A 23092-nucleotide genomic window follows, 5' to 3' on the forward strand; every position below is an offset into this window, starting at 1 on the left:
ACTTGACACAAAGTATTGTCGTTATACCAGTCGTTATTACTCAATTATTGAATCTGGCAGAGTTCATTAACTGAACCACGAGCGGTTGGAGGTTGCCACACATTTCAGAGCACGTCCCTCACTTCAATAACCTATTATACCTGTTATTAAGAAGCTGACATGGAATTGATTGATTCCTGCCTTGAAGTGTCCCAACTGTCAAAATTGACTTGCAACAATTCAAACGTTGACAAAGCAGAGATTCTTTATTGATCAAAGTAACGATTAACATTGAATAATTCAGTATTATAATATGTAATGTGTATCAAGACGTTGGGGACAGTTCACAATGTTAAGTGCCATAAATATTAGTTGTTAGCTGGTTGCTATGGTGACCTCCATAAGAGTGTTTGAAATAAGTTTTAGGACTTCTCATACTGTAACTATTATAGTTGTGGGGGTTGATGTTACCGATATCAGAAACATGGAAATAGTAAGAATTAAGCTGTTAGGTGGCCCTAAAACTGTGTCCATATCTTGATTTGGTAAAATAATGATTTTTAAACATGAATAGTGTAAGTTACATTTAAATTTAATCAGTAATGCATAAATCCATTTATCCTAATACAAGTAAATAGTTTTAAAATCAGTTCAATGTAATCGCTGAATCTAGAAATTTCTCCCCGCTATTTTGGATTCGTTGCTCTGTAAGCACCTACTTATTTCCCAGTTCATTTAGTTTAAAGATGTAGTGAAATTTGAGCCGGTGTATGCTGAACATGTAATTCAATAACACTTCAAAAGTTCATGTTTTATTAGGGGGAGTCAGTAACCTTCCTACTCATTAACATGTACCTTCTAGGAATGAGATCCCTGTAAACATAGTGCATCCTGCATGAAGTTAGGAATATCTGTATGGACATTGATATCCATGTTAAATGTTTTATAATCAAGTAATTTTAGTATGATTATTGTATAATTGTAACTGATTTCATATTTTGTAATTCTATGTTGGGAGATGTACAGATTTATAACTTATGAGTTTGTGACCCAATTAACTCACGAGTAGACTAGAAATGGGGGCGACCTATGTGAGTCCTATATTATTTACATTGTAAGGAACTATAAAACCTGACTGACAGTAAGAGGATGGTATTATGTACCTTTGCGTCATAACGTACTTCATAAAGTGTAATAATACCCTACTCGATCAGGGATCTGATAGCGATGTCCAGCACCACGATACAGTTGGAGGGAGGCGACTCATCTGAGTACGACAGAACAGGTACTTGTTGTTTCACTCAATCCACACTTTCAATCAAATCTCATACTATACTTATTAAACTGCAATTTAGGTCAATGAAAAATCGATCAGGTTTCAATTAAAAGCTGAGCGAGCATTCACTAGTTTAATGATCAGACCTCCACGATATAATAAGCTCTGTAATAAGTACCCCGAGTTAACGCGACCTCCATCAATGGTATCCGTTAGTTGAATTATCCAGATAACCCACATATTATTCTGACTTGGTAACCATGACAACGCCTCACTGCAGTGGGATCCTGCACTGCAGTGGACACAGTGACAGAGTCTATACAAGGATCAGGAGTGTTCACAGACTCCGTCAGGTTACCTGATATAAACACTGGTCCTGTGACGGGTCAGAACTACACTCCTATGGAGGGAGCTCATCCTCCTCGTGCTGAGGGACAGGTTCGTTACTTCGCACTTGTTTTGTTTAGTTGCACGTGAAAAGTGATCTAATGGCCACGAACCTCAACCTCAAAACCTCCCAAGAAGCGTTCAAGTTAAACGGTTTAAACAATTTAAACAGTTCAAACAGAGCTTACTCTTTCTGTAAAGTGGTCCACAACTAGTGGCTACTTCCATGCTTTTAGCAGGTTACTACCCTTCTAATTTAAACTAGATTAAAACATCTACCAAACCAGCAGTGCTAAACTAACCTCCCCCCGCAGACAGACGGTGCTCTCACGGCAGACATACCAGGAGGTGACACGACCATGTTCTCCTCCTCCCCTGGTGGTGTCAGCGCTCCTCCTCCCCCCACTATCCTACCTGATATCTTCTCCTCCTCTATTACCGACATGTTACCTGATTCTCAGAGCGACATTGCTAGTCCTCACGTCTGGCAGCGGCTTTACAACCGCCGGTAAGTGTCCACAACCCGTACTGTCACAACACATAAACCCCTCATAAACCCCTCATGAACCTCACCAGAACAGACTGACTTCACAGTAATTTGCTGAGCAGGCTGATTGTGCTCGTCAAGTAGAATAGTTTTCTTCAGAACAGATTTTGTGTCACTGTGAGATCACAAATAACACATGTTTGATCCTCATTGGTTGATTACACACGCGACCTGGTTGCCATGACAACACATTTCAGCAATAAAGTGAGAGACCACCCCTCCAGCACTCCTTCCCCCACTCCAGACGACACTTTTAACGAGGATTTTCCTGACATCTCAATCTCAAAACAGGACAGGTTAAAAATAAACCCGCCTTCAAAGGATAATTTATCTAACAAAAATCAGACTTACTAACAACAAAATAGTAACGATAGTAAGCGCGCCATTTATCTTGTGCAATTAGGGCAAAGTGTAGCATGTTAATGGCTGTGTTTAGTGCTAATAGCTAAGTCGTTAAATGGAAGTAATCACTAAATGAGAATGACTAACAGGAAGGTGTTGTTGGGTTCTGTGGGTGGTATGGACGGGTTCAGAGAGTTTCTGAGCAGGACAGCCGGCGAGCATCTCCTAAATCTGTGGCTGGATATCACTCAGGTAGCCAACTAGTTCCTCACGTGTGATTTACTGTTCTTAATGTTCTTGATTTTCTGTTTGTGGTAGAATTTAGCTCAGTGTGTTTTATTGTTCGTGGTAGAATTTAGCTTTAGTTTGACCTCCTTAAAATTTGGAATAAGTTCCAAAATAATATCGCATTGTTTTGTAGCTCTCTTTTAAGAAATTTATATTTTCTGTTCTCCTCTCATACAAAATACTCCTGCTATTAATTCCCTGGACCACATCAACTAAGTGTCATGTTGTAAGATTAGTTGAGATGAAGTGTTTCTATAACAAGGCATCATGGGGTGGGTAGTTAATAGCTCGACATACTGTGAAATGTGTATAGCCCCAGATTAACAGATTAACCCATTGCTTATAATAACTCAAGTTTCAAGACCTCGTATGATTATGGGAAATTGGCGCGAGTTTTAGACATCTACAATTACCTCATATTTTACCACGTAATGGTACATTATATATTAATTGTTAGTATTACCACATGTAATTTTCAGATGGAGGCTGCGTTTGAGAAGATGGAAGAGAAAGAGCTGAAAGTTGATATGATACGAGATCTGCAAGACAAGTACCGAACCAGACTCTCCTCTTCTGCCAAGGTTACATTTGATTTTAGTCAGGACTGTATTTCTTACACCCCAATCAAGTGTAGCCTGATCGTCTAATGTTTTAAAACTTCGAATTGTGATTTGGAATGATCATTTGATTTAGCTCTGTAAAGTCCGGAGCCTTATTTGAGCATTAAGGAACTTTATTCGATTGAAGGACGGTGTACTAGTGGACAGTATTTAATTGTTGTAGTGAGTAGAGGGAACTTTCTAGAACATTGTAGAATTCTACATATTCTGTAAACTTGGCACGCTTTTACAGGGGCTAAGAAGGAAACTCTAATTTGGAGTATTGATAGCTTTGTAAGCTAAAAGTAGAACGCTGTGTAGTTTGAATTAAAGTTATTCAATGTACTCGCTCCATGTTCTTACATGTCAAACGATACATATAAAGCAAGCAAGCTATTTAAAAAGCCTCCAGTTCACATCCAAGTTTTAAAATAACATCAATAATGCTTACTTAATAATGCTTACTGACACAAACTTTATGTGGTCGACTTTAATCAATATGATAAATGTGCTTAATGTAAGTATTGATCTGCTCGAGTTGTTTGGTAAACTAGCTATTTATCATACAAATCAACCCAAAACCTTATCTTACTTAACCTACTTTTTATTTGACAGGAGAGGCTGTTCAAAAGAGAGTTCACATCGCTAAACAAGCTGAAATGTCAAGTTCTAAGAAAGTTGCAATTCTATTGGCTTCCCAGATACTTCCAAATGAAGTTACAAAACTGCAGGTATCTAGTCTCCATAACCAGGCAGCCATTATACAGCCATTATATAGCCATTATATAGCCATTAACCAGGCAGCGTGGCACAGGATCTGACTTCTTTAATTGCAAACCTCGAGCAGAGTTAAAGCGAGCAGACGACTCGTATCCTACGACTTACTTTAATTCTAGTTTGCTTTGGAAATTACTTCGCCAGAGTATATCATGTCTGCTTTAGATTACTTATGACTGGGATTCTCATAAATTTTCCTCTTTCCTTGCGAATGGATAGTTTGTTGGTTGAGTACTAGATTTACCAAACTTTATAGCTAAATGCATATTAATGCAAAAAGTTTACTCTAATACTGCCCTACCACATATCATAAAGATGTTCACTGTTTCGAACATAAACGCAAAGAGAACCTCAGTTCTTCGTAGTACCATTCAACAATTTGCATTAGCCCTATGCTATTATATAAGGAAACGACTTGCCAACAAGACAAATTCTTAAATTCAGTCAAGTGTACAGTCAACAAGCATTTGCTAATACTGAACAAGCACTTGAGTCGAATGACCAGAACTAGAACGATTCAAATGTTGTTCTTTTAGGCAATTACATGATTTGGCACATCACACGTTGATACCGATGAGCAAAAAACGTTTACCTCAAAACGAAATGTGACTACCTCCGAGCTTTTTTACAATGCTACACGCCACCGCGCAATTTCACTGCCATTTACCTGATAAAATATCTGACATGCGTGTTCTTAATTATGTAAAGATTTTAAGGTGTTAGTGCCGAGTACTGCCTCCGGGTAGTGCTCCTCAATAAATCAATCAAATTGCAAGTAATTTGTATAATTATTAATTGGGCAATTTGGTAATCTAGCTAGGCACACTTGGGGCACAAAATTGTTTTTCCTGGGGCACAGTTGGGGCAAAAAGTTACTTGGGGCACACTTGGGGCAGATGCAGTTGGGGCTCACTTGGGGCACAGTTGAGGCATAAAAATGACCTGAAGCACAGTTTTAGTAAACTAAACACACTTGGGGCACACTTGGGGCACACTTGGGGCAGATACAGTTGGGGACCAGCTTGGGCACACTTGGGACAAAAATGACTAAGGTAAACAATCTTCTGGTGTAATAATAAGTAACAATGTATACGTAATTTTTAACTTAATTAAAATTAACCTAATTCCTGAATACATTAAAGACTAAAGTTAATAAAATTATACATTCAACTATTCAGGATAATACTCTTCTCATAAGTTTAGGGATTTCGCTATTAAAGGCTCTTCTCACAGATGAGTCCGATCGGGTGAGGTTATGACGCTTTCGCCACATGAACTCACAGAGGGCTATCTCTAGGGCTTCAGAGTCTGCACGGGTCCTTCCATGGCCACGGAGCATGTGTTTCTTTGCGTGAAACCACATCCCTTCACATGTGTTGGTGTGGACGCCAGTGAGGGGGTCAACGAAGCCTCTCGAATGGTTGACCACTAGAAGTACAAATCCATGCCGTGGAAGAGCACTGTAACCTTTCCACTTGTCAGTCAAGATGGTGGTTCCTGGGGCAACGTAGAGCTTTATCAAGCGAAGGAGAGTGTGGTGGTCCCTCCGGTTGTTAGGACATTCCACTAGAAAACACTCGTCTGTAGTCCTACAAAATCCCCCATGTATCCATTTACCAACAACTCTTCTTCCTCGGTTGTATTTTCTCTTTCCAATTTCGATTCATCGATCTCGATAATATGGCCGGGTCCACCAATTTTTCTGTGAGCTCCGTCCTCCAGGATGTCTTCAGCCATGCACTGACGAAGGGCATTGAAAAGGGATCGGACTGTTTTCGTGTTCATGGACAGTAGTCGGGCGGCATCCAGGACACTGATGCTGTTGCAGAACATCCAGAGGAGGTGCAGGAAATTGCAGAGGGATATCTTGCGTATAAATGTATGATTTTATTAATGTTTTAGTTGTTTAATGTATTGGTATTCAGGAATTAGGTTATTTTTAATTAAGTTAAAAATTACGTTTACGTTGTTACTTATTATTACACCAGAAGATTGTTTACCTTAGTCATTTGTGCCCCAAGTGTGCCCCAAGTGTTCCCCAACTGCATCTGCCCCAAGTGTGCCCCAAGTAACTTTATGCCCCAACTCAGGGAATATAATTTTGTGCCCCAACTGTGCCCCAACTCAGGGAATATAATTTTGTGCCCCAACTGTGCCCCAACTGTGCCCCAAGTGTGCCTAGCTAGATTACCAAATTGCCATTTATTGCTAAGATTATAATTCCTGACAGGGAAAACGGTAAGCTAAAGTTGGATTTAGATGAAGAGCAGTTGAAGTTACCTTTCCTGCCTACAGTACTGGTATCCAGATCTTATCCTCTGCAACTCAGCAATCTCACTACCGTGGTTTGTACTCTTAACTAAAGTTGCTAAAGATGTTGACTGATTAGTAACCGCAACACAATGTTTTGTCAATCTCGTAGCTGACTTTAAAAAATTTGAAAACGTCTCCTAATGGTAACTTTTAAAATATGGTGGTAGCCATGGTAACCACTAAAATATGCCATGGCAACTAAACTTCCTACCCTCTGACTCGTGTGTTTCAGATAAACGACACAGTGAACTGGGTTGAGATGTTTAAGGAACACGACCAAAGAATTATCAGTGGGAAACTTAGGAACGTGTCCGCTTCTATTGTCAGGTACCTCCCCCTTATCTTACAGAGCACTGTAACTACAATAACTAGGGTGATTACTATTAACCAAAATTTCATGTGTTGAAAATAGTTTACTGAACATGAAGGGTTAGGCTCGCGTGTAGGAATAACAAGAAATTAAATCATAGAACTGTTTGTTAAGTTATTATGACTTTACCTTATTTATTTATAACTATAATTTGTCACGGCTCATAACATATTTCTTAAGCTTCTGTGACTTTTATTTATTTATTATTAACTATGATATATAGGTAATAATTTATTACAGCTCAAAGAAAGATCACTTTATATTTGGAATACGGAGTGATAAAAATGCTGGAGGACCCTTCAAAGGCTGGCTGGCTAGGTGATTTAATAACACTAATTGTAATCCACATTAATAAAAGTCGCGTGATTTTTAATTCTGGAAATTGTCGACTCGCAAATTTTCCCAATGAACATTACATAGTAGTTATAGTTTTGTCTGATAAAGTTTGCATCTTAAACCTCTGGAAATAACACAATCTTCTCATTTCTGTTTATATCGATTGACAAACAGGTCAAATAGTCTTGATCTCAGACACAAACACAATACTAGTATACCACTATATTTTGCACTTCAAGTGACCCAGAACCCTAAAAAGAGAACACTAAAAAGAGAATCCTGCCAGGCACGGTAACACAGAGATGATAAACATACTGTCGTTCTGTGAGGAGGTAACTCAGTACAGAGTGATGGAGGAGCGCAAGGCTGACAGGGGTATCCTGAAGAGGGCTGGCTGGAGGATATGGCACAACTTCATGGCACCTGGTAAGTACAAGATGCATTATCATCTTAATATGTGAGATGTCTTTAAATATTATTTTTTAGAGTGAACTGAAATGGAATCAACGTGTTAAGATATCTTCAATCTCACATAATGGTTGATATTACTTTCAATGAAGCTAAGTTCCATAACCCGTTATTCAGGTGCCCCACATTCAGTAGGGTTAGGACCAGCAGTAACTACAGATATCAGGATAGCACTCCTCACCACTAAACCCTTTATTCAGGTGCCTCACATTCAGTAGGGTTAGGACCAGCAGTTACTACAGATATCAGGATAGCACTCATCACCACTAAACCCTTTATTCAGGTGCCCCACATTCAGTAGGGTTAGGACCAGCAGTAACTACAGATATCAGGATAGCACTCCTCACCACTAAAGACTATGTTTCTTACAGTGTATTTGATATTGCTAAAGGTTGGACTTTATCTTTATAATTCTTCTATCATATTATTCTCTTTATCGTAATTAGAGTTTATCATAATATATATTGATTTTGATTCAATTGTTGAACACTTCCTCTAGAACCTATATTAAAATTTGCACATCACCCCTAGACATTACCTAGACTTAATTCACCAGGAAACGTAACCTTGTTCCTAAAGCGAGCTTGGAAGGAGTATATCCAGGAGGACTACGAGGTTTACTTGGAGTCCAGACCTGACATCATGGAACAGATAAAACAACTGACGGAAACTAGGATACGCCAGATGCAGGGCCAGAGGACTAACCAGTAAGTCTTTAAATTTGCATCCTATAAATTTATTTTGTTTGTCAGATTGATTTTATTTTTTGCAAGTTATTGAGATATTTTAACTGTGAAGTGTGACCGGATCGTTTTCTCATGATTTTAAACTAATTATATGGCAATTCAGACACAGGCGAAGGTACAGAACTCACAAGCACAAGAAAGGAGGGAAAAAGAAGAAGATCCACACAGTGTTTGACAGTGAGAGTGAGGAGGAGCTGGAGGAGGAGGACTATACCAACATGCAAATACCTGTTCTTGAAGACGCGCTAACTAACAGACCGTGAGTTTAATTATCGTTGTTATTATGCAAATTAATATTTAGAAAACTGGTCATCAGGTTAAGAAGCGATTAAAACACGTCACAGAAATGTATCGTCTAAACCAAATGAAGAAAATCTAAATTTTTGTCAATTGTATCTTCTGTCGTCTTCTTCTCAGTTGCAGAACCAGTCCACTGCAGTCTCCACCACTGATACCATGGTGTCGGGTAGTCCTAGAGAGGTGAGCAGTTCAGGGATGCCAGCATTGCATACGTAGGACTGTCCCAGCTCAGAGAGCTGGTCAACAACGCCCATGATGGTGTCAATGAATCCTTGAAGAGCTGCTGAGTCTTTAGTCACAAGGGAAGAGGAGAGGATTCCACTACCACAGATGAACTTTTGAGCCATTTCCACAGCTCCATCGAGACTATCAGGAACTTCCAAGAGATCCATCAGTTCTTGTAAACGGGAACTGCAGATCAGTCCCTTCATGTAGTCTTTAAGCAGTCTGCCGACTAAGATCCTCACAGTCTTCATGAAAGCTCCAATAGATTGCAGGTTTCTCTCTGGGCTGATCTCCATATCTCTCTTCTCAATAGAAAAGATTCCACAGATGGCACTCTGTGCCATTTCGACAGCTCCATCTAAAGCCTCAGGGAAACCAAGAATATCGAGTAGATCCTGAAGTTTGGTGGTGCACAACTTGTCGTGGCTCCAAGACTTGAGAGTGTCCCAGATGTCTCCAAACACGCTTCCGTAAGCTTGGAGGGCTGCTGAGTGGACGTCTCTTTTGACCAGGGCATCAGATTCTCCACAGAGTTTGTTCTGGACGTACGCTATGGCACTGTCTAGTCTGTCGTCGACTCCAAGGATGTCCATGAGCTCTTGAATCTTGGCACCGCAGACAAATTTTGTTCCATATTCTTTCAGCTGGTTGTAGATCCTCTTGACTGTGACAATGAAGGAATCTTCCAAGATAAAGTCGACTTCTGAACTTCGTTTTTGAACAGAGAAGAATCCACAAATTTTATTCTGTGCCATTTCGACGGCTCCATCTAAAGCTTCAGGGAAACCAAGAAGGTCAAGGAGGTCTTGAAGTTTGGTGGTGCACAGCTTGTCGTGACTGTAGGACTTGATCTTTTCCCAGACATCGCTCCAGACTACAGCGTAAGCTTCGAGGGCTTCCAGATGAGAACTGCTTTGAAGACCTTCAGATTCAGAGCAAAGTTTCTCTTGTACATACTTGACGGCAGGGGCAAGTCGTTTGTCCAGTCCTAGGAGGTCAAGAAGATCATTTAGTTTGGCACTGCAGACAAAATCTTTACCCTTTCCTTTCAGTTCGCTGTAGATCCTCTTGATGGCATCCACGAAAGATTTCTCCAAGATCAGGTCGACTTCTGAGCTTCTCTTTACCACATCAGAACTTCCGCAAATCCATCCTTGAACCATGTTCACGGCTCCATCAAGTCTGTCATCGACTCCAAAGAGGTCCAGAAGATCATGAAGACTGGATCCACAGATGAGGTCTTTTCCGTAGGCTTTAGCAAGAGCGTAGATCCTCTTAACTTCATCAGTGAAGCCCTGGAGAGCAGCATCATGAAGGTGAGGGTTGAACATTAGGGCTTCAGGCTCGTCACAAAGCCATTGCTGGGCAAGTTCCACAGCTCCATCAAGTTTTTCAGGAAGTCCTAATATGTCAAGTAGTTCCTGGAGCTTGGCACTGCAGACAAAGTCAGAGCCTCGTTCCACAAACTGGTCGTAGATCTTCCTAACAGTAGCGAGGAAGTCAGCGATTGACTCGAGCTCCTGCTGGTGAGTCAGAGAGACAGGTTTAGCCGTGGAGACGGCAAAGAGTGCCAAAAGAGTCAGGAACAGCTTCATCTCTAAAGTTGTTGTTCAGTACTGGTTGAAAGTGGGATGAGCAGAGCAGTTTGTCAGGGGGTTATATACTGACCTATCATTGGAACAGCTGCTGTCTTTAGTATTTGATAAGGGCGGTATAACAATGAAAATCCTTTGCTCTCAAGGTTTCCAAGGCTTCAAAGAATTGCATTGTCTCCATTCATAAGGACACCTGTCCTAGTAGGTCACCATTTGTTTAAAATCAAAACTGATTTAAAATAATGCCGTTTAATTTGATTAAACTGTTTTGTGGCAGATGTCAGGCCAGCTAATTTGCAATTATATTGAACTCCACCTATAGTTCTTTGTAAGCCTTGACAGCAAAGGATTGTTATTGGAGAATTGGGTAAATATATGTCTTTAGTTTATACAGGATGGAGATGGAAGGTATCTTATCAGTACTCTTATCTTGATAAAATAAACTCGAACTCCAGGTCTCCAAAAACCGTAAACATTATACCATCTAAGATGAAGATGGAAGGGTAAGAACTATCACCATTATTGATGTTTATGTTTGAAAAGCCGCGTCTAAATCAAGCCTAAAGTAGTTTTCTTCTTAAAAATTTGATGTTTAAAGAAAGTACCCAACTCGTAAAATTTGTTTCTCGTATGCTTTGTAAAAAACTGTCTTTATAAGAAAAAAAAACTGTCCCTGTTTATTTCTTTGAAGCCTAGCAAACCACTATTATCTACTGCACTGTACATAAACAGCAATTTAATAACAGGTCAGACAAGACTCCTCACTCTCGGGTACAGCTAACAGCACTGCTCAAAAAGCAGTTTTTAAAATATTTAAAATATTTCCTGGGCCCATTCAGATGGATTCAACACTTGATCCCTACTTCCCGGCACGATCCAGCAAACTTTCTATCCATTAAAAGCACAGAGGGATCAAGAGAGATCAAGAGGAATGGGGCACTTTTTAACAACACAGTCTGGTACCATGCACAAATAATTTCTCCAACCAAGTCAGGACGTTCTGACGATTTTCTGTTCATCAAAGCTTTCTTGGGTACCTTACGAGACATATTTAAATGGTACGAAAGTCGGTGGTTTTTGGAAAAAAACACCATATTTTCGGACTACCAAACTTTAGGTCAACATCATTATTTTACCAAAATTATTTTTTACGTATTTTCCTTACTCATGACTTTATCGATTTACTAATTACTATCAACTGATCAATATGGTAAGTTATTAATACGATTTATCAAACTATTAATTAACACTACTATTCGATCATGAATTGCTTTAAAAATGATTTTGGACACGTTCCATTAAAAATAAGCATGCTCTGTCACTACTTTATTGGCCACGGCAGTGAAATTTCGGGAGTAGTGGAAGATAACTAAACAGACACTGTCGGTCTCCTATACCTTCTGGAGGATTATAAGTTATATATTAAGTTGAGGCTAACTTTTAAAGGCTCCGGAGAAATTGTTTACAAGATGAAACAGCTGATCAGAGGAGAGAAGATCTTTGTATTTAATCTTCTCGAACATTGGGTTTCATTTTTGTAAAATAAGGAAATGAAAAAATCCCCAAATACCATAATTTAATTTGGGGTGTGAAATGTGGCGGTTTTCAGAAAAAATTCCCATATTTTCGTTCCCAAATCATTTAGGTCACCGGAATTATGTCGAACATAAATATGTCCCGTAAGGTAATTTAGCTTTCAGTATCTCAATCTTGTCTTGGGCCATCCACGATTCCACAGTTAGTAGAGGCTCTTACGGGCATTGTCTGCTCGATACGTTAGGGACCCCAGATACACCTTACTAGACGTATTTTTGACCGTAGAATCGATTGAAAGTGGTTTCAAGATGATTGGACTGATTGTTCTGGGGTAAAATCGCAAAAAACCGATTTTTGGGCCAAAAATAGGCCAAAAAACCATGTTTTTTGATATTTTGAGCAAGTTAATTTTGTTGGCATGTCGGCAAAACTTGCATAAAGATAGCTAAAAGACAGCCGCACAAGATTGTATAAAAATAAAACAAATCCCTCTATTTGTTCTGAGGTAAAAATCCAAAAAAGTGGTAAAAATTTTGACTTTTTTGCTTTAAGTTTGAATAATTTTTTGCAGTTGTATTAAATCAACCCAAAAATAGTCACATCGTGTTTGCCTAAATTTTTCCTTTCCGAGAAGTACCCACTTCATATACTTAATCGAAGTTTGAATATTGTCACTCCGCAAGCGTTTTTGCCAAATTTTCGACGCGCACTACGCGCAAAAGCATTTAGTTGTTATCAATTGGCACCCGCGCGTTCATCATAAATTTCAAACAGCTATAACTCAGCGAGATTATGTCCGTTCTAGCTCATATTTTCACACTAAATAGAAAATAATGTGATCTTATTGCTGACAAAATATGGATATAATTACTTTATTTGCCTTAGAGTAATAGACTGTCAAAGTTTAAAACGCGCATTGGTATAGCACGTGACTAATAAGGCCAAATTTATACTTCTTAACATATTATCGATCCTTAGACATCATACTATTGTGTCCAATTAGCGGTTAGGTCTCTAAACTCGTAGCAGAAAACACGTCTTTTTGCCCGTAAGAGCCTCTACTAAGTGTACTTTTTAATTGGTCATTGAAGAAAAATTCAGTAAAAACAGTAAAATTTGGGTCGTGGAAAGCTGAAATCTGAAATTTTTATGATTTTCCTTTCACCAAAGCTTTCTCCGGATAGTCATCCTCCAGTACCTAGATTGCGACTTGTGTTACTCACACTGACCTCATCGATTGGTTACTGGTAAAAAATGCAGCCAAAATTGTGAATTTTCGGTCAAGGAAACGGCAGAAAAGCTTCTACCTTACTCGGGATTATTATAACCGGGATAAAGTGGTGGGTTTTGGAAGATTCCGACATATTTTTCCCGGTCAAAAATTTTACCAGTCATAAAAAAACCCGCCGACTCAGATTATGGGGTTCCAAGGGGGTGGTGATCATCATATTTTACCTGAAGTCTCATATGTGCTAGAGAAGACTTTTGAAGCAGTGGATGGAGGGCTGTAACTTTATTGGCGGTTGCTACCATAATTTCGTTATAAAAATCACAATTTGGTTGTAGAAATCAGATTTCAGGGTGGACCGTGATTCTCACTTCTCTTGCCCATGAGTGAATCGTAGAGAAGAGAGGGGACATTAGCGATAATGAGAATGAGAATACGCTTTAATGAAGATTTGACTTATTATTGCTATAGATTTATTTTCCTTTAAATAGACGTGTCTTTTTTTCTATTTCTGAGTAATATCAGTAACTGTAAATTGAAATAACTTCTTTAACAAGTAACAAAAACAGAAATTTCGGTTGAAAATTTGTTGACCTCTGAAAAAAAACTTGAAAGGTCGGCCACCGGTAAATACATGACCGGGATAATTTGGCGGGTTTTGGGAAAGTCCGCCATATTTTTCCCGGTCATTAATTTTCCCAGTCATAAATTAACCCGCTATAATATTCCCGAGTAAGGTATTAAAAAATGACTCCTTCTATTCTGATGATACCTTGAAATTTCAACCTCACATATTATGTCGTCCAACAGTACATTTGTGCTCACTTTATTAATTGTCCGCTTTTCTTATAGAAGGAAGTGTGAGTCGAGGTTTTTTTTTCATATAAAATTTGAGTCAGTATATCAATATGGCTTAGTGAATAGCGGTAGAACACATTCGATTCGAGAGAAATATTGGAGGATTGGAAAAGATTGCTTGAAAGATTACTCGTGTCAGGAAGTGATGATGAGCTGGAAGTGGAAGGCACTAACATAGTGATGGTAGAAGATGAGTGGTCGATTAAATAAGACTTATTCGATTAACTTAACGAGGTGAAAGATATGGCTGCGTGCAATAAATGTTGGGACAATTCTTATTATGGGCACAGATTACCACATTCTCGCATTAAGGTATTTAATCTTTTAAATCATTTTTGTTGGTATGATCCTGTTAAATAATATGTTATCGCAAAGTTTTATTTTCAACTTTAATTTAGTTAAAATGTGTCATACAGTGGATACTGGATATTATGTTTAAAGACATACTTATTCAATTCGTCACAATATGATTTAGAGAAGCTCTATTCTAAGGATATATTTAAACTAGAGTATGTTTAAGTTCAGTTTTGACAGATAAAACTGGTGGTTTGATTTTCTCGGTATTATGTTTTATTTAAATCTTATTATTGGGTTCTTTATATAATAGTTCTTTTCACGCTTCTTACTGCACTGGGTATAAGTTTCACTTAACAGTAGTATTGTTGACACCATTTACTGAGCTGTTATTATTTTGATTTTATTCGGTGGTCGCCAAAATATGCCGCTTATATCTGAGAATCGGAGTGAGTGGTTAACAAAACCAAATTACATGCATCCCATAGTAGATACGGCCGTAAAACTAAGTCTTCGAACTTTATTAGTACGCACATAAATTATTCGTCACTTAATGTTTGTTCACTTAATTTGGGCGATTTTGACGAAAATTGCACAATTAAGTGTCGCACAATTGTCTATTTCACAAACCGCACCAAACGCTTAATTGTGCCGGAAGAGCAGGATCAGACCGGGGTGACTTCGAGTATTAACTCATAAGCTGTCTCGTCTCATTTTAATTTTTCAAACCCAGATGGCACTTAAGCGTATCATCTTGACTCATGTCACTTTTGCACCATCCTCCACCATTCACTCTGATTTCACCGGCAACCTTCCCCAGGGTTGCCACACCCCAGAGGTAGGCAGAGCATCTCAATGCTATCCTCTCGTGGGCTATCTTGGCCCAACCTCTTTTTAAAAAAGGGAAAAAAAAGTGTCGCCACAAATTTTGTGTAATAAGGTATAACCAATTATTGTGCTGTTCATTTTCCTTTAGGTTTTTAACAAATTATAAAGACTGGTACTCTTTTACTAATAGTAATACCCTGTGACTGATAATCTGTGACTTCATTCAAAGTGATTAGGCTCATTTTAGTATTTTCATACTGAAATTACACTCCAGCAACTAGATAGCGTTTAAAAATTTCAGATAGCAGGCTTCCATCAATATGGAGCTTCACCAGCTCTTGCCTGTTCTTGAGCGGTTATTAGGAGGTGTCCGAGGGTAGCACTCTTTCTGTAGTAAATATTACCTGAATACGTTTATACAATATACATGGCCTCAGAATCTAGTATCCACAGAACTTTTCTTATGTTTAAATTCGTTTTAAATGTGATGAGTATATTGAGCAACAGTACCTCATCGTGCAGACCAATGTTTTACTTTTTTTTGTTGATAAAATATATTTCTTGGAACACAATAAGAACAGTTACTGAAATGCAATGATCAAACCAAATAACGACAAAAATTTAAATTTATCATTTACTTCTCAACAGAAAAGATTCCACAGATGGCATTCTGTGCCATTTCGACAGCTCCATCTAAAGCCTCAGGGAAACCAAGAATATCGAGTAGATCCTGAAGTTTGGTGGTGCACAACTTGTCGTGGCTCCAAGACTTGAGAGTGTCCCAGATGTCTCCGAACACGCTTCCGTAAGCTTGGAGGGCTGCTGAGTGGACGTCTCTTTTGACCAGGGCATCAGATTCTCCACAGAATTTGTTCTGGACGTAAGCTACAGCACTGTCCAGTCTGTCGTCAACTCCAAGGATGTCAATGAGCTCTTGAATCTTGGCACCGCAGACAAATTTTGTTCCATATTCTTTCAGCTGGTTGTAGATCCTCTTGACTGTGTCAATGAAGGAATCTTCCAAGATAAAGTCGACCTCTGAGCTTCGTTTTTGAACAGAGAAGAATCCGCAAATTTTGTTTTGTGCCATTTCGACGGCTCCATCTAAAGCTTCAGGGAAACCAAGAAGGTCAAGGAGGTCTTGAAGTTTGGTGGTGCACAGCTTGTCATGACTATAGGACTTGATCTTTTCCCAGACATCGCTCCAGACTACGGCGTAAGCTTCGAGGGCTTCCAGATGAGAACTGCTTTGAAGACCTTCAGATTCAGAGCAAAGTTTCTCTTGTACATACTTGACGGCAGGGGCAAGTCGTTTGTCCAGTCCTAGGATGTCAAGAAGATCATTTAGTTTAGCACTGCAGACAAAATCTTTACCTTTTCCTTTCAGTTCGCTGTAGATCCTCTTGATGGTTTCAAGGAAAGATTCTTCGAGGATCAAGCTTCCCTCAGAGTTTCTCTTCTGGAGAGAAAAGATTCCACAGATGGCACTCTGTGCCATTTCGACAGCTCCATCTAAAGCCTCAGGGAAACCAAGAATATCGAGTAGATCCTGAAGTTTGGTGGTGCACAACTTGTCGTGGCTCCAAGACTTGAGAGTGTCCCAGATGTCTCCGAACACGCTTCCGTAAGCTTGGAGGGCTGCTGAGTGGACGTCTCTTTTGACCAGGGCATCAGATTCTCCACAGAGTTTGTTCTGGACGTACGCTACGGCACTGTCCAGTCTGTCATCAACTCCAAGGATGTCCATGAGCTCTTGAATCTTGGCACCGCAGACAAATTTTGTTCCATATTCTTTCAGCTGGTTGTAGATCCTCTTGACTGTGTCAATGAAGGAATCTTCCAAGATAAAGTCGACCTCTGAGCTTCGTTTTTGAGCAGAGAAGAATCCGCAAATTTTGTTTTGTGCCATTTCGACGGCTCCATCTAAAGCTTCAGGGAAACCAAGAAGGTCAAGGAGGTCTTGAAGTTTGGTGGTGCACAGCTTGTCATGACTATAGGACTTGATCTTTTCCCAGACATCGCTCCAGACTACGGCGTAAGCTTCGAGGGCTTCCAGATGAGAACTGCTTTGAAGACCTTCAGATTCAGAGCACAGTTTGTTTTGTACATACTTGACAGCAGGGGCAAGTCGTTTGTCCAGTCCTAGGATTTCAAGAAGATCATTTAGTTTAGCACTGCAGACAAAATCTTTACCTTTTCCTTTCAATTCACTGTAGATCCTCTTGATGGCATCCACGAAAGATTCCTCCAAGATAAGGTCGATTTCTGAGCTTCTCTTTACCACATCAGAACTTCCGCAAATCCATCCTTGAACCATGTTTACGGCTCCATCAAGTCTGTCATCGACTCCAAAGAGGTCCAGAAGATCATGAAGACTGGATCCACAGATGAGGTCTTTTCCGTAGGCTTTAGCAAGAGCGTAGATCCTCTTAACTTCATCAGTGAAGCCCTGGAGAGCAGCATCATGAAGGTGAGGGTTGAACATTAGGGCTTCAGGCTCGCCACAAAGCCATTGCTGGGCAAGTTCCACAGCTCCATCAAGTTTTTCAGGAAGTCCTAATATGTCAAGTAGTTCCTGGAGCTTGGCACTGCAGACAAAGTCAGAGCCTCTTTCCACAAACTGGTCGTAGATCTTCCTAACAGTAGCGAGGAAGTCAGCGATTGACTCGAGCTCCTGCTGGTGAGTCAGAGAGACAGGTTTAGCCGTGGAGACGGCAAAGAGTGCCAAAAGAGTCAGGAACAGCTTCATTTCTAAAGTTGTTGTTCAGTACTGGTTGAAAGTGGGATGAGCAGAGCAGCTTGCCAGGGGGTTATATACTGACCTATCATTGGAACAGCTGCTATCTTCAGCATTTGATAAGGGCGGTACAACAATCATAATCTTTTGTTATCAAGGTTTCTAAGGCTTCAAAGATTTGCATTGTCTCGATTCACAGGGGCACCTGTCCTAGTAGCTAACCCTTTGTTTTAAATCAAACTGGTTTAAAACTATGTTGTTTAATACGGTTAAAATGTTTTATGGCAGATGTTAGGCCAGTTAATCTGCAATTATATTCAACTCATTATATTATCTACAGTTCGATGATTTTGAGAAATATTAAAATTTAATCCTGAATGATAAACAAGTACGAGGTAAAATTTCCTTAATCTAGGCGGTACTTTGTCAACTTTGATAGCAACGGATGGTTATTGAAGAATTGGGTTATTCGATGTATTTAGTTTATACAGGATGGAAGGCCGAAGGTAGCATATCAATGCTCTTATTTTGATAAAATTTAAACTCCAGGTGTCAAAATACTGTTAACATTATACCCTCATCTAAGATGAAGATGGAGGGGTAAGAATTATCACTATTATTCTGTTGTTTTCTGACAAATGTGCTTAAAAACCATTTTAAATAATTCAGATTCAGCAATCTTCCCATCTATTATAAGCTGAGAGGGATGAAGCAACGTCTCTTTCATAATCAGCACAGAGGGATTCGGCACTTTTAACAACACAGTCTGGTGCCATGCACAAATAACTTCCCCAACTAATTCAGGACTTTCTGATGATTTTCCGTTTATCAAAACTTTTTTGGGTAATCTAGCTTAAATCATGTCTTAATCCATCCACTAATTGATTATTGAAGAAAAATTCAGTCAAAACCGTAAAATTTGTGTAGGAGAAATCTGAAATTTGAAATCTGAAAATGTACCATTTACAACATTTTAATTCCGTCAAAGTTTTTTCCGGATATACAACTTACAGTACTTTGATAGCGACTTGTGTTACTCTCACCGACCTCACTGATTGGTCACTATTAAAACAAATTCAGCCTAAACCGCGAAATTTCGGTCAAGGAGACGGCAGAAAAGGTTTTCTTGTTGTTTACCGGACGGTGCCGGTAATGACCAATTTACAAAAAAAGTTATATACAAATAATATTATGATTAAAGAACTGCACCCCAATTTCAGTAGTCTGAAAACGTGGTAAATCAAAAAAGTTCGCTGCTTACATGTCAAAATAAATTTTATATCTCAAAGACTTTCATGGAAAATAAAATGTGAAATATTATCTCAGTGAATCTTCTAACATCACATTAACCGAGTCCTCAAAATATAAACAAAAAGTTTCTCATGAACAGTTTTCAAGATAATTTATTTGTCCACACTACACACTTTGCCTCCTTTGATGAAGTGTCTTTTGTTTGGCTCGTCTTTCGATCTCTTTTTGCGTTCTAAAACAAGTTGTTGCTGCTCGGCACGTTCCTCTGGAGACCTATCTTGACTGATAAAGACTTTACCAAAACGTTCAGAGCTACGGAGATGCCTTGCTCTAACAAAAAACTGCTGCACGATTGTGGAGCTCGTCAAAGTCACCTTAACAGGTCTTTCAGCCACTTGTTTCTTATCCTTGGGTTCATTCAAACCAATTCTGCTAGCTTCTATTTTTGGCTTTTCACCAAGTTCCAACAACACTTGACCGGCCTTGTCACATAACAGCTCACCTTTCTCTTCTTTAAGACCAAATATCATTAGATTCCGACTTCGGTCTCCTTCTGCCACAAAATACTTACTGACATTCTTTAAGATTTTTCTATCCGAATCCAACAAAGGACCTACTGCTGAGGTTTTTGATTCCTTTACCGCGGCGCTGTAAGTATTCAATTCTGATTTCACAGTATCCTCAACAGATGCTACAGTCTACACCCACAGATTTCAAGTCTTCAAGCTGTTTGTTTTTGGAAACTAGCAGCTCTTTCTGCAGATCAACTATTGTCCCTTGACTGTAAATTACATCGGAGTGCAATTTCTGATAATATTTCTCCAGCTGATCAATGTACAACGATTGTCTATTCATAATTTTTAACGCAGCATCAAGACTCCTAGACATGACTTGGTTGGGCGACATCTGTCCGACAGCGACATCTGTCCGACTCAGAAAATAGGTTATTCGGACAATAGTTTGTGCCGGATCCTACTGTACGATTTTCTTGAAACTTTCCATAAAGTATGGTGGTTATAGGACGGATAATCTGTGTAAGTTTGAGCGAGTTTCTATGTGCCAAATTTGAGATATCACCTTAAACACACAAAATATCTCCAATTCGGTGGTTTGCAGTGGTTCCAAGGCATATATCTGGAGATCCAACGATACGATTTTCTTGAAACTTTCTAGATAGTAAGATAGCTTTAAGACAAATAATTTGTGCAAGTTTGGGTGAATTTCTATGTGCCAAATTTGAGATATCACTTCAAACACAAGAAAATGGTGCTGTCGGACAGATGTCGCTGTTGGACAGATGTCGTGTTACCACATGACTTCCCTGGAGATTTCTCTTTTACCACTGAAACTTTGAGCTGTACACGCGTTAACATGATCTGCCTTAGCCAGCCTGAGATTACCCCGGATCCATTCAGCTCCATCATCTCTCACTTCATCAAGCTTATAAGCCACGTATTTCTCCAATTTATACATCACAAAACCACGCCATCGGTAAATCAAGCAGGTCTTGTCAACGTAGTGATAAGTAACAGATAAGCGAGCAACAACGTATTGAAAAGTGTAATTACTGAACTGAAAAGTGTAACTACTGAACTGAAAAATCTTACAAAATCTCTTTTTCTATTCTGATCATTTTCCGTTAATCAAAGTTTTTTTTGAGAATAGAACTTTCAGAATCTCGATCGTGTCTTGTGCTATCCTCGGTGACCTTGCTCAATGGTCATTCAAGAAAAATTAAGTCAAAACATTGAAATTTGGGTCATGTAAAGCTGAAATCTGAAAATGTCCCACCGGTATATTCAGCCTCCAGTTCATATATCGTGACTTTTGTCACTCACACTGAAATTTTGGTCAAGGAACCGGCAGAAAGCTCTTGGGGGAATGCACATTATACAAAGTTTCGCGTGATCTGGTTCTTAAATAGCATGTAAAGCGTCTAAGATGCCCCATTAGGAGCCTTTTATGCACGTATTATGTCGTAATCTTTATAATGACACGATATTTTGTTATATTCAGCTGGCAATTCTTGAGGGGTATTGCGTATTAATTCTTGATACACATGGTACTCTTGATACACGTATATTATTCGCGGCTACAAACTAAACCGACATATTTGTAGATTATTTTAATCGGTCAAAATGATCACCTTCTCTTTAAGATTGTTACGTTAAGAGTTAAGAGTTAAAAGTAACTAATAAGGGGCAAACTGAAATAATATATATTATTGCTATTTTATTCTGAACTTAGTGTACATTCAAAGTGATTAAGTGATAAGGCTCATAGAACAAGAACGTCCATACTAAATTTGACTTCATTAACTAGATAGCATTTAAAATCTCAAACGATAGGCTTCCATCAATATTTGACATCCGTTATGGCCTTCTAACTCTTTTAACTTGATTCCGACGCGGGAAATCTTTAGAGCTACAGATTCTGAAATGTCTTTATACAATATACATGGCCTGTCTCACAATCTAGTATCCACAGAACTTTTATTATATTTAAATTCATTTTAAATGTGATGGATCTATTGCACAGTCATTTTTTCGTGTAATGAATGTTTTATTTTTGTTGGTCGATAGAATACATTTTTTGGAACACATTAAAAACATTTACTAAAATGCAATGATCAAACCAAATAAACAAATTTTAATTATATTTTTCTTCTTTTCGTCTTTCTTTAGACGCAGAACCAGTCGACTGCGATTTCAACAGCCCAAACCATGGTTTCGGGTAACCTTAGAGAGGTGAGAAGTTCAGGGATACCAGCATTGCAAACCTTGGACTGTCCTAGGGTATAGAACTGCTCCAATACGCCCATGATAGTATCAATGAATCCTTGCAGAGCAGCGGTGTGCTTCACCATGAGAGCGGAGCTAAGAGCTGCACGACCACAGATCATTTCCTGGGCAATCTCAACAGCACCATCAAAGTCATCAGGTACTCCAAGAATGTTCATCAGTGTTTGGAGACCTGAGCTGCAGACAAACGCCTTCAAGTAGGGCCTCAGTCTTTCGTAGATATCTTTGACAGTGTCTTTGAAGGCTCCAACCGCTTGCTGATACATCACTGGGGTTATCTTGATATCTCTCTTCTTAACAGAGAAGATTCCACAGATGGCACTCTGTGCCATTTCGACAGCTCCATCTAAAGCCTCAGGGAAACCAAGAATATCGAGTAGATCCTGAAGTTTGGTGGTGCACAACTTGTCGTGGCTCCAAGACTTGAGAGTGTCCCAGATGTCTCCGAACACGCTTCCGTAAGCTTGGAGGGCTGCTGAGTGGACGTCTCTTTTGACCAGGGCATCAGATTCTCCACAGAATTTGTTCTGGACGTACGCTACGGCACTGTCCAGTCTGTCGTCAACTCCAAGGATGTCCATGAGCTCTTGAATCTTGGCACCGCAGACAAATTTTGTTCCACATTCTTTCAGCTGGTTGTAGATCCTCTTGACTGTGTCAATGAAGGAATCTTCCAAGATAAAGTCGACTTCTGAGCTTCTTTTTTTAACAGAGAAGAATCCACAAATTTTATTCTGTGCCATTTCGACGGCCCCATCTAAAGCATTAGGGAAACCAAGAATATCGAGAAGATCCTGAAGTTTGGTGGTGCACAGCTTGTCATGACTGTAGGACTTGATCTTTTCCCAGACATCGCTCCAGACTACGGCGTAAGCTTCGAGGGCTTCCAGATGAGAACTGCTTTGAAGACCTTCAGATTCAGAGCACAGTTTGTTTTGTACATACTTGACGGCAGGGGCAAGTCGTTCGTCCAGTCCTAGGATTTCAAGAAGAACGTTGAGCTTTGCACTG

At 39.3% G+C, this 23092-nt stretch overlaps 2 protein-coding genes across 3 annotated transcripts in view; one reads left to right on the forward strand and one right to left on the reverse strand.

Annotated features, from left to right (window-relative positions):
* LOC134816677 (uncharacterized) overlaps positions 1 to 23092 on the forward strand; it is a 41777-nt gene that overhangs the window by 2879 nt on the left and 15806 nt on the right. The window contains exons 6-20 of one of the 2 annotated variants that reach the window (XM_063825634.1): positions 1194 to 1264; positions 1536 to 1693; positions 1957 to 2150; positions 2387 to 2485; positions 2681 to 2783; positions 3299 to 3400; positions 4034 to 4149; positions 6426 to 6540; positions 6741 to 6835; positions 7119 to 7196; positions 7501 to 7640; positions 7966 to 8073; positions 8239 to 8389; positions 8532 to 8687; positions 11004 to 11051. In XM_063825634.1, coding sequence (XP_063681704.1) covers positions 1194 to 1264; positions 1536 to 1693; positions 1957 to 2150; positions 2387 to 2485; positions 2681 to 2783; positions 3299 to 3400; positions 4034 to 4149; positions 6426 to 6540; positions 6741 to 6835; positions 7119 to 7196; positions 7501 to 7640; positions 7966 to 8073; positions 8239 to 8389; positions 8532 to 8687; positions 11004 to 11051 — 1734 coding nt within the window. The remainder of the gene's footprint in view (positions 1 to 1193; positions 1265 to 1535; positions 1694 to 1956; positions 2151 to 2386; positions 2486 to 2680; positions 2784 to 3298; positions 3401 to 4033; positions 4150 to 6425; positions 6541 to 6740; positions 6836 to 7118; positions 7197 to 7500; positions 7641 to 7965; positions 8074 to 8238; positions 8390 to 8531; positions 8688 to 11003; positions 11052 to 23092) is intronic. The other variant, XM_063825642.1, reaches the window with a different exon arrangement.
* LOC134820775 (uncharacterized) lies at positions 15878 to 18100 on the reverse strand. Its single transcript, XM_063831369.1, has 2 exons — positions 17564 to 18100; positions 15878 to 17332 (listed from the first exon to the last, which is right to left on the reverse strand). Exons 1-2 carry the CDS (start codon positions 18039 to 18041, stop codon positions 15927 to 15929), a joined length of 1884 nt encoding a protein of 627 aa, XP_063687439.1. The 5' UTR covers positions 18042 to 18100; the 3' UTR covers positions 15878 to 15926.

The sequence above is a fragment of the Bolinopsis microptera genome, chromosome 1, assembly GCF_026151205.1.
Source record: "Bolinopsis microptera isolate Bmic1 chromosome 1, MBARI_Bmic_1.0, whole genome shotgun sequence".
In the NCBI taxonomy this organism is placed as follows: Eukaryota; Metazoa; Ctenophora; class Tentaculata; order Lobata; family Bolinopsidae; genus Bolinopsis; species Bolinopsis microptera.